The 17,167-nt window shown below is 37.2% G+C and overlaps 1 protein-coding gene across 3 annotated transcripts in view; it reads left to right on the plus strand.

Moving 5' to 3' along the window:
• Positions 1-9,065: 9,065 nt before the first annotated feature.
• Positions 9,066-17,167, plus strand: part of LOC126281643 (TBC domain-containing protein kinase-like protein) — a 65,718-nt gene continuing 57,616 nt past the window's right edge. Inside the window, exons 1-2 of one of the 3 annotated variants that reach the window (XM_049980775.1) lie at positions 9,066-9,594; positions 9,692-9,892. In XM_049980775.1, the coding sequence (XP_049836732.1) occupies positions 9,588-9,594; positions 9,692-9,892 (208 nt within the window). In that variant the 5' untranslated portion in view covers positions 9,066-9,587. Of the gene's footprint in view, positions 9,595-9,688; positions 9,893-17,167 lie in introns of all 3 variants that reach the window. The other 2 variants (XM_049980774.1, XM_049980776.1) reach the window with 2 other exon arrangements.

Here is a 17,167-nt window from a genome sequence, read left to right on the forward strand (position 1 = left end):
AATGAGTGAGATGTTGACCTTAGCAAGAGGAAGAGGTGTTAGTATTGGGCTATGCATAGCTTGGGGGTAAGTATTTTTAGAAAGGAAAAAAAGGAAGGAAAAAAACATAAAGTGTAGGTGTCATGTGGAATGTTAGGTATTTTATAATCATTATTATTATTATTTATTTGTATAACATTTTTTCTCAGACCCCTGCTCTGTTTTAGCTAAGTAATCCTTCAATGTATAAAATGTATTGCATAAGAAGTACTTTTTAGCTGCCTTTTTAAATAAGTGTATTTTGGCAATTTCTTTAATGTCTTTTGATAATTTATTGTACAGTTTTATTCCTTGGTAGAAAATGCTGTTTTGAGTTTTACGTTTATTTTTTCTTGGTAAATGTAAGTTGAGTCTACCTCTTGTTGCATGGTTATGGACAGAGCTGTTTGTGCAGTAATTACCAATGTTATTTTTGTTGTGTACAACTTACTGGTAAATGTATTCGCATGGAGTAGTTAAAATCCCCAGTGTTCTGAACAGATCGTTACAATGAGCTCGACTAGTATTTTTGGTTACTATTATTATGGCTCCTTTCTGGAGTTTGAAAATTGTGTTCATATTTTGAGCATTTGTTCCCCAAAAACTAATTCCATAGCTAAGAATTGAGTGTACATATGAATAATATTAACTAAAAGACACTGCATGTTACACACTGATGATAGGATTCTAAGGGCATAACATGCTGATGACATTCTGTTTGCAAGTACATCTGTGTGTTCGCACCACTTCAACTGAGAATCAATATTCATTCCTAGGAATTTTGCATTTGTTACACAGTCTATCGATGTGTCACCTAAATTTAATTTGACATTGTCATTTTTCCTCCTCAAACTGAAATTCATGGCATTTGTTTTCTTTATGTTCAGTATCACTTTATTATTTATTGAAGAATCATAAACTTCCTTGAGAGTTTCATTTGCTTTCTTGGCAAGGAGGTCTCTTGTGTTCTCAGTAACTATAATGTTGCTGCCATAAGTGAAGAGGATGTTTTCACCGTGAGCAACACTACTGGTAAAGTCTTTGATATACATCAGGAACAGTATTGGTCCCAATATGCTACCTTGCAGAACCCCTATATTAATGCATTTTGGTTCTGATACATGTTTTACTAAATGTTTAGATCTATCTGGAGTATGTATTACCTCTACTCTTTGTACCCTATCTCTTAGGTATGATCGGAACAGTTGCTAGATACCCCTCTTACTTCTAATGCTTCTAATTTATTTAATAGAATCTTGTGGTGGACTGTATTAAACGTCTTAGAAAGATCCAAAAATATGCCTGTGACACACTCATCTTTGTCAAGAGCATCAAGTACAATTTTTGTGAATTCTACTATGGCTGACTCCATATTTTTGCCACTTCGGGAACCAAACTGTGATTTGCGTAAAAGATTGTATTTATTCAGGTAATTCATTAATCTCTCTTTCACAATTGCTTCTGTTAGTTTTGAGAATGCTGACAGCAGGGAAATGGGCTGGTAATTTTCTATGTCTTCTGCATTACCTTTCTTAAGCTAAGGTACAGCTCTTTCCTGTTTTAACTATTCTGGAATGGTCTTTTTCGTATTTCTTCAAATTGAAGTTCAGATTTGGTGAAATAAGTGTAATTTGTCTTTATTGCCATAAGAAATGTATGAAAAGTCGATAATTAATTTATTTTCTGCTATAAGTATCAAAGAGAACCAATCATATGAGTAAAGAGGGGAATGCATCTCTCAAACATTTCCATTCGGTGTGAATCACGAAGCCCTGTACAGCATGAAGCGGAGGCAAAGACAAAATGAGCTTTTGCCGCATCCCTAAAACCGCAAGTTTCCGCTTCAATTAGCCAACAGCTTACATATTTCTGCTGTGTGTTCTGACAGTTTTATCCAGCACAGTACATTATTACATGATCCTGTCATGTCACAGGCCCTTAGGCTGTGTAGCGACACATAACCTTCTACGCGATTTTCCTACGGGCAGCGGTAACAATATTTCATTGAAATGTCACGACCAGACAATAACTCACTCATCTGAATACTCATTCTCAAAACACGAAAATATTCACGCCACATTAAATGCTGCCACGAAGCTGTGGAACTGCCAAGTATGAAATATCTACAAGATAATACATGAGATGCTTTATCTGCTGTAAATGCAAATTTTCATCAGCACATAAATTCCAAGGTACTGGACAAAAAACTCTAAATAACACAGAATGAGCTTATCGGCTAAAATGACTCTGGCTAAAACAGATTCTAACTACCCTTGGGTTTCACAGAACGAAAAATAACGAGAGCTGCAGCTATTTGGAATGACAGAAGCGGAACATCTATAACTTTGCTTTAGTAAAGTGAACTATGGAAGATACACAACATGTTAGGAACTTTTAAACATAACTTTAATACTGAGCACAAGTACTGGGCACCAAGAAAATAAAAAAGTTGGTATGTACTACACTACCATCTTAATTTTTAAGGATTAGACAGTTGCCTGTTTCGAACTCACAAACAAAATCATTACCATGTTTTTGGACATCTTCCAATATCTATTTTTCCATTTTGCTTGTAGTTCAGAATCTTCGGAGAAATTCTGTGACCTGGCAGTCTCATGACGTGCCTATAATCTTCAGGTTATTCTTGAATTTTTTTCATTTGTGATGAAGGATTTAATTCAGTACTGATGTCTTCATTTTTAACCATGCCTCTTCTTGTGGAGCCCTTCATCTTTCTCATCTCTGCTGTCTGAATTTTATTTCCTCTCTCTCTCTTTTTTCTTGACCCAGCTTTCGTTTCTATAAGATATCATATAAACACACTCTATACAGGGTGGTTGTAACGGAAATGTAGCTATTCAGGGAGTCCTCTGTGGACTTTAATTAACATATGGAAGTGAAACTCAGTAATATGCGAATGCGTTAATGCGGAAGCGATTTACGCTTCATAAAAATTAGTTCCGATTTCGGCCCCTATGTGAAAATCTGGCACTGTGAATGCAAGAAAGACAGATATGTTTCCATATGTAATGGATTAGGAGCGAGGCGTGGACAGAAAAGATCAAACAACTGAGAAAGGGGTAATTATGATTTTATTATAAACCACCGCTTATCCGGTTTGTTTAGTATGATCATCGGAGCCGTCGACAAGATGCTGCATATATAAAACGACGTGATCAACAGTTACTCCCAGCAGTTCCAGTGGAAATGTAATCCAGTGGAATGTAATCCTCTATACTGGCCTTCAGAGCAAGCAAAGACCGAACGTGTCCCTGGTAAACGCATTCTTTTAGTTATCCCCATGGCCAAAAGTCATATGGATTCCAATCAGGTGATCACGCATCTGGAAAACCTTTGAAGATAGCGCGTTCTTGGAAGGTTGCATCAAGCATATGTTTCACCGGGTGAGCGGCATGGGTTGTTGCCCCATCTTGCAAGAAAGCAGTAGTATCCAAAATCGTTCAAATGGCTCTGAGCACTATGGGACTTAACATCTGAGGTCATCAGTCCCCTAGAACTTAGAACTACTTAAACCTAACTAACCTAAGGACATCACACACATCCGTGACCGAGGCAGGATTCGAACCTGCGAGCGTAGCTGTCGCGCGGTTCCACACTGTAGCGCCTGCAGTAGTATCCACTCAGTTGCACTTTTCCAAAGTACGAATCACATGGTGTACCTAGATAACGTGCAGACGGCTCGGTATATCTGGCAGTCCCTCTGGGTGTAGTATCTACAAAGAAGAACGGACTGAGAATAAAGGTGCCTGTGAATCCACACAACACAGTCACTTACGGCGACTGCAGCGGCTCTTTGTACGCAACAAGCAGTTTAACAAAACCACAAATTCGGCTGTTCTGTTTATTCACTGCATCCTGTAGTGTAAAATGTGCCACGTTACTTCATAGAATATTATCCAGCTACATGTCATCCACTTCGATCCGTGCCAGAAACCGAAGAGCAAATTCAGAACGTCGCTTGGATCATGGTCTAGTACGAGTACCAGTGTAAAATAGACCGCAGAACTTTCCGTGCTGCCGACGATGGGGTGGACAACAATCACAACACTGCTCGAACACTAACACTACCTAGGACACGCGGTGCATGGTCAGTTACAGCAACAGCAACCTCGTCAATAGCTTCTACCGGGATAGGATGCTCTCCTCTTCCAGGCACCACACCGAGCTCACCCGTAGTTTCGAATTCTATGATCATCTTCTGTAAACCATTTGACGACGTCGGGCTTCCCCTCAGGCTATACTCTCTCAATGCAGCACTGTAACTGCTATCATTCACACAAAAAAGCGTCACGAACAGCACATGCTCTCTCTTCTCCATAGCCGTACTGTTCACACGTGTTATGGCTTGTCAAATGACAGCGCAGATGCCATACCGTCATAAAAACAGCGTACAGCGCTAGATTTGCACCTGTTGGTCGAAATTGGAATTATTTTTTCCTGTGTGAATCGGTTCCACGATGAACACATTAGCATGTTTACTAAGTTTCTCTGCCATACGATAATTACAGCCCACAACTGCACCTCTGTATGTGGCGCCACTTTCTTTATATCCCCCCCTCAGTAAATTTTAATGATGTTCTCTTTTCGTACTTTAAGACTCAATGTTCTGCTGATGGTACCATAAGCATTTCGGAATTTGTGTATTTCGTTTTCCTTGTGGTTTCAGTTCCCGCCGATCCCAGTAATTTTCTCCTGCCGAAGGCTTCATCACCTCTGGAAATGATTTCTAAATAAATATGAAAAGTTGCACTTTGGTTCGAAGCTCCAGGCACCCCGCGCGGGATTAGCCGAGCGGTCTCAGGCGCTGCAGTCATGGACTGTGCGGCTGGTCCCGGCGGAGGTTCGAGTCCTCCCTCTGGCATGAGTTTGCGTGATTGTCCTTAGGATTATTTAGGTTAAGTAATGTGTAAGCTTAGGGACTGATGACCTTAGAAGTTAAGCCCCGTAAGATTTCAGGCACATTTGAATATTTTTTGCTCCAGGCACAAAGCACTCTTAACATTTTCCGCAAGATACATCAGGTTGCATTAGAGCCCGCCGGTAGCAGAAAACGTTGCATAATTTGTACATCTGTGATGAACGCTATTGTTTCTTCACTAAGTTTTTTTGAAGTGGAACTGCAACCTTTCACCCATTCGGCGAAATCTGATCTTGATCCGAAGCAACAAAGGGTTTTGCAAAAACACACATACTGTCTGATGAGATAGCAGCAATCAGTGATTGTATAATGTTACTTATAATCCGTCTTGTGACACAGCATCTGAAGGCTGAATTTGGACGGGTTACTCCTGTAACTGAAATATCAGATCTGAAGATGGTTCTGACTGAACCGAAACCGGTCATATGAATAAAAAAAATTGCAATCAAGACGGATTATAAGTAACGTTAAGCAGCAAAGGGTGGTTATGATTTTTCAGCATTCCTTTTTGGAGCCCTTCTGCGGCGTGACCATCTCATCGCCATTCACATGAATGGTGTCGAAGTCTCTGTACAGGTACGTTTTTGAAGTGCGTAACAAAGGTGCGCAGAAGCACCGAGACTGTTACCGAACCAGGATGGGGGAGGGGGGCGGCTGCCTTAGAGGAACCCTTTGCTGTGTTATTGACATGTGTGTCATTGTAACAACCCCCTGTTATCACAGCACAGGAGGGAGCGAATAAGGAGAGCTGAAAAAACATGGACACAATTTGCTGCTTTGGATCAGTTCAAATTTCAACGGATGGTGTGAATGGTCCTTGTATACCAGAGACAAAAGTGTAGTCGCATTATACTCCAAAGAGGTCAGATCACTCTCAGTGGGGCTACTCTATCACGATACCCTTGCAGAAAAGTTGAATCGTCCGGCAGCTGTTAGTAGTGTCAAACTTTGTTGAGGAATTACGGTATATTGATAATTTTTACTTATGGACCATCTGACAGCAATTGAATAAAACAAAATTTTAGTGCCATACGCGTTTCACCTTTATTTTATGCAAGGCATCATCGGTGGCCTGGAATATGTACATATGTTTGCTATTTAATTTACATTTTTGTCACTGTACCTGTAGGTTATAAACAGTTCTGGTGGTTGGTATTTCCTATTAAGTAGTAATGTTTCGAACTTTACTTACAGGTTGCGTGGACAATTTCTTACATATTACGCTCCTGTTGCTTTTTTGGTGTTGTTCTCCTTCTTATGAATGCCACTTTGCGGTTTTTTCCCACATTCCACAGCACTAACAACTGAACTCTTGTTTCAATGCAATGTTTTGGTCAGTGTTGTCAACTCTAAAAAACCCGAGTCGCTAGATTCAATATCAAAAGTCGGTAGAAAGTAGCTAAAACTAATTTTACTAGGGGTGTACTGAAAATTTCATGCTATGAATGGTGCAATAAGCCAGTGGAGGGGGGGGGGGTAATAAAATATTAATAAAAATTGTCTCATGTGTAATTGCTATATTGTCTTAATTAAATGGCACATCACTTGCAACAACATACATATAAAATACTCTTCTGTTTCATGCTCTGACAGAACTGTAGCTGATGTAGAGGGTTGAACGTCGCTCAAAAGATGATGTTGCAGTTCGACTGGTTTTGTCGCAAAAGAGTAACTTTTGTTCGTTTCAATAAGCTCCAATATGTTTGGCGGTATGTCAAAAGATGCACAATCTCTAATTTGTTTCCTCAGCTGGTCTCTCAATATGATCAAAGCATTAATTGTCTTTAACAATAATCTGTAATGATGTCCAGTTTTTATAATGTTCATAGAACTGCATATTCTGTCCACTTCTGCATTTGAGTGCAGTAGGCATAGAACAGTGATTGCTAGCTGTGAAATCAACGAAAAAGGATTCTCCCCTGTGGCATTTTTATACTGCAAATCCTCACTCCAAAATCGAACAGTGTTAGTAGTGTTATTCCACCTAATGAAGTTGATATTATGCCATTCTTGCAGCATACCGTCTATGAAATCGCGAATAAAACCCAATTCTTTGGCTACATCCGCTACATCATTATTTTTATTCACTTTTAGTGTTCCTTCAGCATTCAGCATTGACATTTTTTTCAGGATCTTAACGTTACTTGGCAGTCTTTGTTGAATTTCTTTTATGAGTTTCAGAATAAACTGAATGCATCTCTTCTTCAAATAAACTTTATTTTCTTCAGACAATTTCTGTTCAAACATTAAGTCAAGGTTCGGATTTGCATACATACATTCGCTTGGAGCTGGTGTTGTCAACAGATCAACAGTTGGGAAAACTATGTTTTGTCCAAGTGACTGCATGATAAATACAAGTGTATCTAGTAATTTAGTGGCGTCATTGTCTTCTCCTTCAAAAGCAACGCAACTGACAACAAAACATTATGGAGTTGGCAATATGCAGAAAGTAGGGGGGGGGGGGGGTACAGAATCATTCTGCTAGAGCTGGCCTTCGACCACAAGTTCGAACATTTTCACACAGTCTGAGAGGCCACACCCCATGAGTTAACGGTTACACTGACCCACTGTCATTTATACACTAGCAGCAGGTTGTACTCATAGCATCAGGGTTGGCCATTATAGTTAACTACATAAAATTATCATTCATTGCAGCTACAAATATCTGCCAAAGAGCCCATAGATTTAGCGCTTTAAGGTGCTGTAATTGAACACTGGAATATGGCACACATTGGGATATTCAATACACAAATTTGAAGGAACCTATTTAAAGACAATAGTATATGACAATCAAAATGTTCAAAATTTAAAATAACAGGAGTACATGACAGTAAAAATAATAAAAGATCAAAAATTCGTAAGGTGATAAATAAAATTATTTTGGCTATCAAGCAAGTATATTGTTACTTACTTGAAGTAAAATAGTCCATAAATGAGAGTTTTCTAGCGAGAGTGGCATTAAATTATTTCTTTGAGAAATGCAATTTGTTTATGAGATAACTGAAATTATTTGTGAAATAAAACGCTCACATGATCTGCAAGAGCAGTTTAGTTGATCTGAAGAGTTTATTAAAGAAGATTATAAGGAACATGAAAAATGTTTACTGGCACAGTACTAGGGATTAGTTGAATTTCTAACCATTATTTATTTCGAGTTCTGTAAATCCATATGAGAATGTATCTCTGGATATAGAATGTGTCAAATTTTTACAAATTATTGTTTAGTGCACAAGTACAATGTTCTTATCATATAAATAACAGGAACTGATAAGTTACCATATAACGTTACATATAAGTTATCATACTAGACTTTTGAATGAATACACAGCTATACATACAGTTATATACATAGATTTCAGTTTTAAATTACACTGTAGATAGACAAAGAATGATGATTAGGCCATAAAGAACACAAAAATAGATTTAAGCATACTCAGGAGCTATTATGGATTTTGGCTTGGAAATTTTTCTATACTATAACATTCATCTAGAAGGAACTGCATCAGCTTTGCTTTAAACTTGGATATGTCTCCAACCAGTCCTTTTATTATTGGTGGGAGGGCATTAAAAATCTGGGTGACACTGTATAATACCCCATTTGCACCATTATATTTGTTTTTAGATCATAATGACTATCAATTTTTCTTCTGGTGTTATAATTATTGTACAAACTATTGGTTTTAAATAATGTGATATTTTTTTTAAACAAAGCACACCAGCTGTTGTTGTAAAGATTTGAAGATCCCAAAACAAATTCTGCATGAGTGCCTAGGATGAAACACTTTTCTTGTTATCAGTTGATATCCTCAGAAAATAACTACATAGGCCATGGGCTGATGGAAGTAGCCAAAGTATGCTTTTTTATTGTGGTCATCTCCCTATTGTCTGATATGATTCTCAAGGCAAATGTTGCTGAGATTAACCTTTTGCACAGAGCTTGAATGTAGTAATGCCTCTTGGGTTTGCTGTTATATTCAGACTAAAGAATTTGGAGGACTTGACCTTTAGAATCTATGGCAGACGATGAAGGTACAGGTACCGGTAACAGTATAGTAGCTTTGAGTGACAAAAGAATAGTGATCGCATAAATATTTCTGTCCACTAAAACGTATTCACTGTTGAACTACTTTGATTGGACGTGTTTTCTCACTCTATAGTTTCGAAGTACGGACGTAACTGTAGTACTGGCAGATGCGTTAAAATTAAACTTCTATAAATATGGCCCTGATATCAACCGCGTGTAAATGAATTATTTAGCTAATGTGAGGCGTACTTACATACTATTATGTCAACAATCACTGCATTGGTTATTAGGTTTATTTATACCCGAAGGTGAAGATCTCTGACCACTGTCGATATGTTCTCAAAGTGGGCGTGCAGCGGGAAGTTTGTTTGGTCTTTGATGTATAGTGGCGCTATGTTTTGATTTCATCATGTTGCCGATTTCTAGGTTATGTGTAGTGTATACTTTTACAGTTTTTAGTCATCTGTTACGATTGGATTCCTTGGCAGTGGGTGACGTGTTTTAAACAATAGCCACTCGCATGTTCAGTAATTTTATAGTCTTTTATGAACGTCTTTCTCTGTTGTTGAAGACGTTTACTGTCAGCGGTGACATTTTATATACGCGATGACAGGTGACTTATTTCAACTCTCAGAAGTTTAGTTTCGTTATAGGGAATGTTTGATTCCAGTTTTATAAGGTAAACTAATTTTTCACAATTTCCGTAGCAGATAAGAAACATCAAGATGACATTGGAAGCCTCTTTGGAGGCATCACTTTCTTCGCCAGGAGCCATCCAGGCGAAATGTGTGGCAGTAATGGCCTGCCATTGACGCCAAATTCTATAACTATTTATGGAAGAGCACAGTTTCTCAAAACCATCAAACATCCGCATTTGTGTACATACGTGGACATAATAAGAGGAAAACATGGTTAGTTTAATGAGTGATTTTGGTTCCATTAACTCTTGTCACTCATAATACCGTTTCGATGCCTGCATCTCGTGGAATTGGAGAGCAATATGTGTGTAACATCAGTTGTGTGTGTCTTCTTTTTTAAAGTTACTAGCAGCAGGCCATAAGTTCTGTGAATAATAATTAGCCATTCTCCGACGGGTCTCAATGAAATCGCATGTAACCATATTTCTAGCGTATTGTTTTCCGGTTCTAGCAATTTTATGAATTTGTAGATAGATCCTTGTCTTTCATATTGTTAGTTAGTACTTTAAAGACGAGTGGGGGTAGGAGATGACATGCAGCCAGATGCTTCTGTGTGTTTGTTGTAAGACAAAGTATTTTACAGGATGTGATATAATAATAATAATAGCTTTATTCAACATCGAATGGTACACTGAACATGCACAAAATAGCATGTTTATTGATTTATATTCACATAATTTCACAAAGCATTTGTTGTTCTTCATACAAGTATAGTGCTGTTCTAATGTGTAGAAAGGGTGTTTTACTAAAAATTTCTTAAGCTGATGTTTCAGTTTAATTTTAGGAAGAGCCATGACTGCACTAGGCAGTACATTAGCTAATTTTATACCTGCGTTCTGAGGCCCCTTTCCATAAAGTTCTGTTCTGTGCCTGCCAATTTAAAATCTTTCTTTATTTCTGTATTGTACTGGTGGAAATCTGAATAAGTGTTTGGGTGCAATCTTTTCACAAGCAATATGGCTTTTAGAATGTATGTGTGTATAACAGTTAACACATCTGTTTTTGGAAACAAGTTGCACAAGATTTCCTATATTTTACTCCACAGATTATACTCACACCCTTTTTTTCAGAATGAGTAGCTTATCTAGATTAGCTTATTTGTTGCCCCCCCAATTTTCAATACTGTAGCTCAAGTGAGAGGAGAAAAGAGCATGGTATACAGTCTTTTGGACTACAGTGTCTTTACAGAACTTGCTTATTGTACTGATTCCAAATATATTTTTTGACAGCTTAGTTGCTAGGGAGTCAATATGTGTGCTCCATTTCAGGTTGTTTTGGATTGTTATGCCAAGGAATTTTACGCTATACTCTTTCTTTACCAATTCGTTGCCAATGTATAATTTAATTTCATTATTCAAACTACTTTTGTTATACTCCATCAAACATGTTTTTTGGTGCTTACATTTAAGTGGCTTTCATTAAAAAACTGAACAATTTCTTTTGTCACATTATTACACTCGGCCTCTAGTTCATTACATGATTCCTTTTTGCACACAATGGACGTGTCATTGGCATACAGAACAGTTTTGGAATTAATAATACAGTATTTAATATCATTTACATAGATCAGGAATAGAAAGGGGTCCAACACTGGGCCCTGGGGCACGCCATATTTTATATTTGTATTTCTTTATTGGTCCTGTAAATCATGTTTAGGTACATATTTTGCACAAACGATGTAGGACAAGTCAGATTGGTACAGTATATACATCATCATACACATTGTTATTTTGAAAGGATAAATAATTAAAAATTATTCCATACATGTTGAATATTGAAGACAAATGTAATATAATAAAATAAAATGATAGACTTATTAAGAATATTTGAGCAATTACACTATACTTTTCTGGTACTCGAAAACAGAATAGAAGCAGTGGTCAAGCAAGTACTCTTTCAGTTTCACTTTAAACTTTTGTAAATTTTGCATATGTTTCAAATAGGATGGCAAGTGGTTGTACAGCATTATGCCTGTATGATACACTCCTCTCTTACAAATGTTTGTACTTACTGTATTGACATGCAAGTAATGTTTCTGCCTAGTATCATGAGGGTGGTAATCACAGTTATACTTGAAGATATTTCCACCTTTTAAAATACTTCCTGTTGTTAAATTTAATATTTCATACATATATAAGCAAGGAAGAGGCAGTATACAGAGATTTTTAAATATTGGTCTACAGGAGTCTCTGCCTTAGCATGGTTTATTATTCTAACAATCTTTTTCTGTAGCCTAAATGTTTTGTTTGTACCTACGGAGTTCCCCTAAAAGATAATGCCATACATCAGCAGTGACTGAATATTGCCATGGTACATTGTGATCACAGACGCGCGGCTTGTATTTTGTGCGAGGATTCTTACTGCGTACGTAAGTGTATTTAGCTCTTTATTTACATGGTTAAGATGTGTCTCCCATTTTAGGTTTTGCTGTATATGTATACCTAAAAATTTTGCGTCGCTTACAGGTGAGACAGTTTTTCCATCAATTTTAAAAATTGGTCTTGCAGGATGTAGTTTCTGTGAATTGTGGAAATTTACTGTCACTGTTTTTTCATTATTTATTATTAGCTTGTTTGTTCTGAACCATTGTGTCAAATTTTGTATTATACCTGTAGCTGTTTTTTGTAGGCTTTCCTCATCACGTGGTTTGATTAGGATATTTGTGTCATCTGCAAAAAGTACTGTTGTCCCTTTAGTTATTTTTTCTGACAAATCATTAACATAAAGAATGAAAAGAATTGGCCCAAGGACTGACCCTTGAGGAACTCTATGTGTAATGTTTTGTGCATTACTGTAAAAATTACAAATTATTTGTGTTTTTATGTCTTTGTATTTTATTTAAGTGATCTGTTGATGGTCATGAAGGTAGGAGTGTATCCACTTGTTTGGCAGGCCTCGTATTCCATAATTCTAGCTTCTGCAACAGAGTATTATGATCAATTACACAATTACATTGAAGGCTTTACTAAGGTTTTTTGGGAATATACCACTCACAAATGATGAATTGAAAATATCCGTTATGGTTCTGTGATAGATGTTACACTTGCTTTGATGATGATAACTGGTATTTCATCAGTACCTGCTGAATAATTATTGGGTAACCTTTTTATAATGACAGATAATTCCTCAGGCATTGTTGGAGACATGAATAGTGTTCTTGTAAGAAGTTTCGTATCTGACTGGAGTGTATTGCTCTATGGTTGTGAGTTGTAATGTTTGGTAATCAGGTGGTGTGCAACATTCGAAAAGTAGTTGTTAAATTTATTAGCCACTACTGTTGGGTTGATTATTTTATTGTTGTTTTCATGACGATCTATATTTTTGTGAGCTAATGATGTAGTACCTGTTTCTCTTTTTATGATACTCCAGGTTGCTTTAGTCTTGTTCCTGGAATTTTTTATTTGTTTGTCATTTTCCATTTTCTTTGCTTTTGTTATAACTTGTCTAAGTATTTGTTTATATTGTTTAAAGTAATTGATCAATACAGGATTTGTGGTTTGCTGTGAGTATTCATATAAGTTCCTTTTATTCTGGCATGATATTTTTATTCCTATTGTGATCCATTTATTCGGTTTGTGCACAGTATTCATAAGTGATGTTTGTTTAGGAAAGGCTATTTCAAAAAAATGTTTGTATGTGCCACAAATTTATTGAACTTGTCACCTGTGCTGTTTGAACTGTAAACATCAGTCCAGATTTCTCTTCTCAAGAGCGAACAAAAGTAATCTATTTTTTCATTATTAAACTTCCTCTCAATAGTTCTGGTTCTCTAGGCTTTTGTTTATTTATGCAAGTGATCTCTTATTTGTAGACACCACTTTATGTTTTAAGCAGAACAAATTGTTTTCTATTGGTCATATAATACTTTATTAGGTCATAAGCAGTGCCTCTAATGCCCATGCTTGTCTAATAGGATGTCAACATTCACACAATCAAAGGCTTTTTCCAGGTCTAGGTATACACCTGCCACATGCTTCTTGCTTTCAATACCCCTTAACACCTCTTCAATTAGTTGAGCAGCTGCAGTGCTGGTTGATTTACCTTTGAGGAATCCATTTTTCTGTTTTGTTGATGTCACCTTTCTTAAAAATGGGTGTTACCTGTACAATTTTTAGTCTGTCTGGAAAGGTGCTTGATTCTATTATATTGTTGACTGCTACAGACAGAGGTACAGGCTTTTAAAACATTAAAATTTAGGCCATCATGCCCAGCTGAATTAGACGGTTTTAGAGAGCTAATGATGATGCCCATTATTTCTGCACTTTTTATGTTTGTCATTTATAGCTTTCCCTACAGAAGAAAAATATTCATTAAAAATATTTACAATTTCCAGTTGGTCTTTCATGTGCATGCCATTGTGTTTCATAGTGTTGTCCATACAGGATTTGTCATTGCAGGTTCTAAAACTGTTTATGACTGCCCAGATGCCAGCAGTTATGTTGTGTGAGTTTTGATGCTTATTTGCAACATATACCTAATTTCTCTTCCAGTTGTCACACTGATAAATATTTACACTTGAATCTATTAGAAGTAAAACAAACCAGGAAGTCATTAAATCTGAAAGCAGCACATATTTCCTAATTGCAATACACGCACTGAACCAATCTTCTGATACTGATTTCATTGCATGTAGGCATTTGTATGTGTGTGTTTGTGCGGTGGGGGATTAAGAGATGAACATGGACATAGACATAAGCACTTCTAGGGGTATTTCACCATTGATAAATGTAACAGAGGATGAGGAAATACTTAATAGTGTGGAAACAGGGAAAATTTTAATATTTCTGTCAAATGCAATTAAGTTTCTTAACAAAAAATCATAAATAGAAAATATTTTTAATAATAATTTTTTAAGTGTTGTAGAGAAAATAGGATCCAACTATTCATTAGAAAATGCAAGGCTGTATATGGAAGAGGTAATGTCTGTGCACTTTGATAAAATTCAAATTCAACCGACCTCTCCTACTGAAATTGTTATTGTTGTTGTTGTCTTCAGTCCAGAGACTGGTTTGATGCAGCCCTCTATGCTACTCTATCCTGTGCAAGCTTCATCTCCCAGTACCTACTGCAACCTACATCCTTCTGAATCTGCTTAGTGTATTCATCTCTTGGTCTCCCTCTACGATTTTTACCCTTCACGCTGCCCTCCAATGCTAAATTTGTGATCCCTTGATGCCTCAGAACATATCCTACCAACTGGTCCCTTCTTCTTGTCAAGTTGTGCCACAAGCTCCTCTTCTCCCCAATTCTATTCAATACCTCCTCATTAGTTATGTGATCTACCCATCTAATCTTCAGCTTTCTTCTGTAGCACCACATTTCGAAAGCTTCTATTCTCTTCTTGTCCAAACTATTTATCGTCCATGATTCACTTCCATACATGGCTACACTTCATACAAATACTTTCAGAAATGACTTTCTGACACTTAAATCTATACTCGATGTCAACAACTTTCTCTTCTTCAGAAACGCTTTCTTTGCCACTACCAGTCTACATTTTATACCCTCTTCACTTCGACCATCATCTGTTACTTTGCTCCCCAAATAGCAAAACTCCTTTACTACTTTAAGTGTCTCATTCCTAATCAAATTCCCTCAGCATCACCTGATTTAGTTCGACTACGTTCCATTTTGCTTTTGTTGATGTTCATCTTGTATCCTCCTTTCAAGACACTGTCTATTCCGTTCAACTGCTCTTCCAAGTCCTTTGCTGTCTCTGACAGAATTACAATGTCACCGGCGAACCTCATCGTTTTTATTTCTTCTCCATGGACTTTAACACCTACTCCAAACTTTTCTTTTGTTTCCTATACTGCTTGCTCAATATACAGATTGAATAACATCAGGGACAGGCTACAACCCTGTCTCACTCCCTTCCAAACCACTGCTTCCCTTTCATACCCCTCGACTCTTATAACTGCCATCTGGTTTCTATACAAATTGTAAATAGCCTTTCGCTCCCTGTATTTTACCCCTGCCACCTTTAGAATTTGAAAGAGAGTATTCCAGTCAACATTGTCAAAAGCTTTCTCTAAGACTACAAATGCTAGAAACGTAGGTTTGCCTTTCCTTAATCTATTTTCTAAGATAAGTTGTAGGGTCAATATTGCCTCACGTGTTCCAACATTTCTGCGGAATCCAAACTGATCTTCACCGAGGTCGGCTTCTAGCAGTTTTTTCCATTTGTCTGTAAAGAATTCGCGTTAGTATTTTGCAGCTGTGACTTATTAAACTGATAGTTCGGTAATTTTCACATCTGTCAACACCTGCTTTCTTTGGGATTTGAATTATGATATTCTTCTTGAAGTGTGTTTCATACATCTTGCTCACAAGATGGTAGAGTTTTGTCAGGACTGGCTCTCCCAAGGCCGTCAGTAGTTCTAATGGAATGTTGTATACTCCCGGGGCCTTGTTTTGACTCAGGTCTTTCAGTGCTCTGTCAAACTCTTCCCTCAGTATCGTATCTCCCATTTCATCTTCATCTACATCCTCTTCCATTTCCATAATATTGTCCTCAAGTACATCACCCTTATATAGACCCTCTGTATACTCCTTCCACCCTTCTGCTTTCACTTCTTTGCTTAGAACTGGGTTTCCATTTGAGATCTTGATTTTCATACAAGTGGTTCTCTTTTTTCCAAAGGTCTCTCTAATTTTCCTGTAGGCATTATCTATCTTACTCCCAATGAGATAAGCCTCTACATCCTTACATTTGTTCTCTAGCCATCCCTGCTTAGCCATTTTGCACTTCCTGTCGATCTCATTTTTCAGACGTTTATATTCCCTTTTGCCTGCTTCATTTACTGCATTTTTATATTTTCTCCTTTCATCAATTAAATTCAATATTTCTTCTGTTACCCAAGGATTTCTACTAGCCCTCGTCTTTTTACCTACTTGATCCCCTGCTACATTCACTACTTCATCCCTCAGAGCTACCCATTCTTCTTCTACTGTATTTCTTTCCCCCATTCCTGTCAATTGTGCCCTTATGCTCTCCCTGAAACTCTGTACAACATCTGGTTTAGTCAGTTTATCCAGGTCCCATCTCCTTACCTTTCCACCTTTTTTACAGTTTCTTCAGTTTTAATCTACAGGTCATGACCAATAGATTGTGGTCAGAGTCCACATCTGCCCCTGGAAATGTCTTACAATTTAAAACCTGGTTCCTAAATCTCTGTCTTACCATTATATAATCTATCTGATACCTTCTAGTATCTCCAGGATTCTTCCATGACTACAACCTTCTTTTATGATTCTTGAACCAAGTGTTAGCTATGATTATGTTGTGCTCTGTGCAAAATTCTGCCAGATGGCTTTTTCTTTCATTTCTCTCCCCCAATCCATATCCACCCACTATGTTTCCTTCTGTTCCTTTTCTTACTCTCGAATTCCAGTCACCCATGACTATAAAATTTTCGTCTCCCTTCACTATCTGAATAATTTATTTTATCTCATCATACATTTGTTGCGGTAGGCATGGGCTTTGTG

The sequence above is a fragment of the Schistocerca gregaria genome, chromosome 7 (genome assembly GCF_023897955.1).
Source record: "Schistocerca gregaria isolate iqSchGreg1 chromosome 7, iqSchGreg1.2, whole genome shotgun sequence".
In the NCBI taxonomy this organism is placed as follows: Eukaryota; Metazoa; Arthropoda; class Insecta; order Orthoptera; family Acrididae; genus Schistocerca; species Schistocerca gregaria.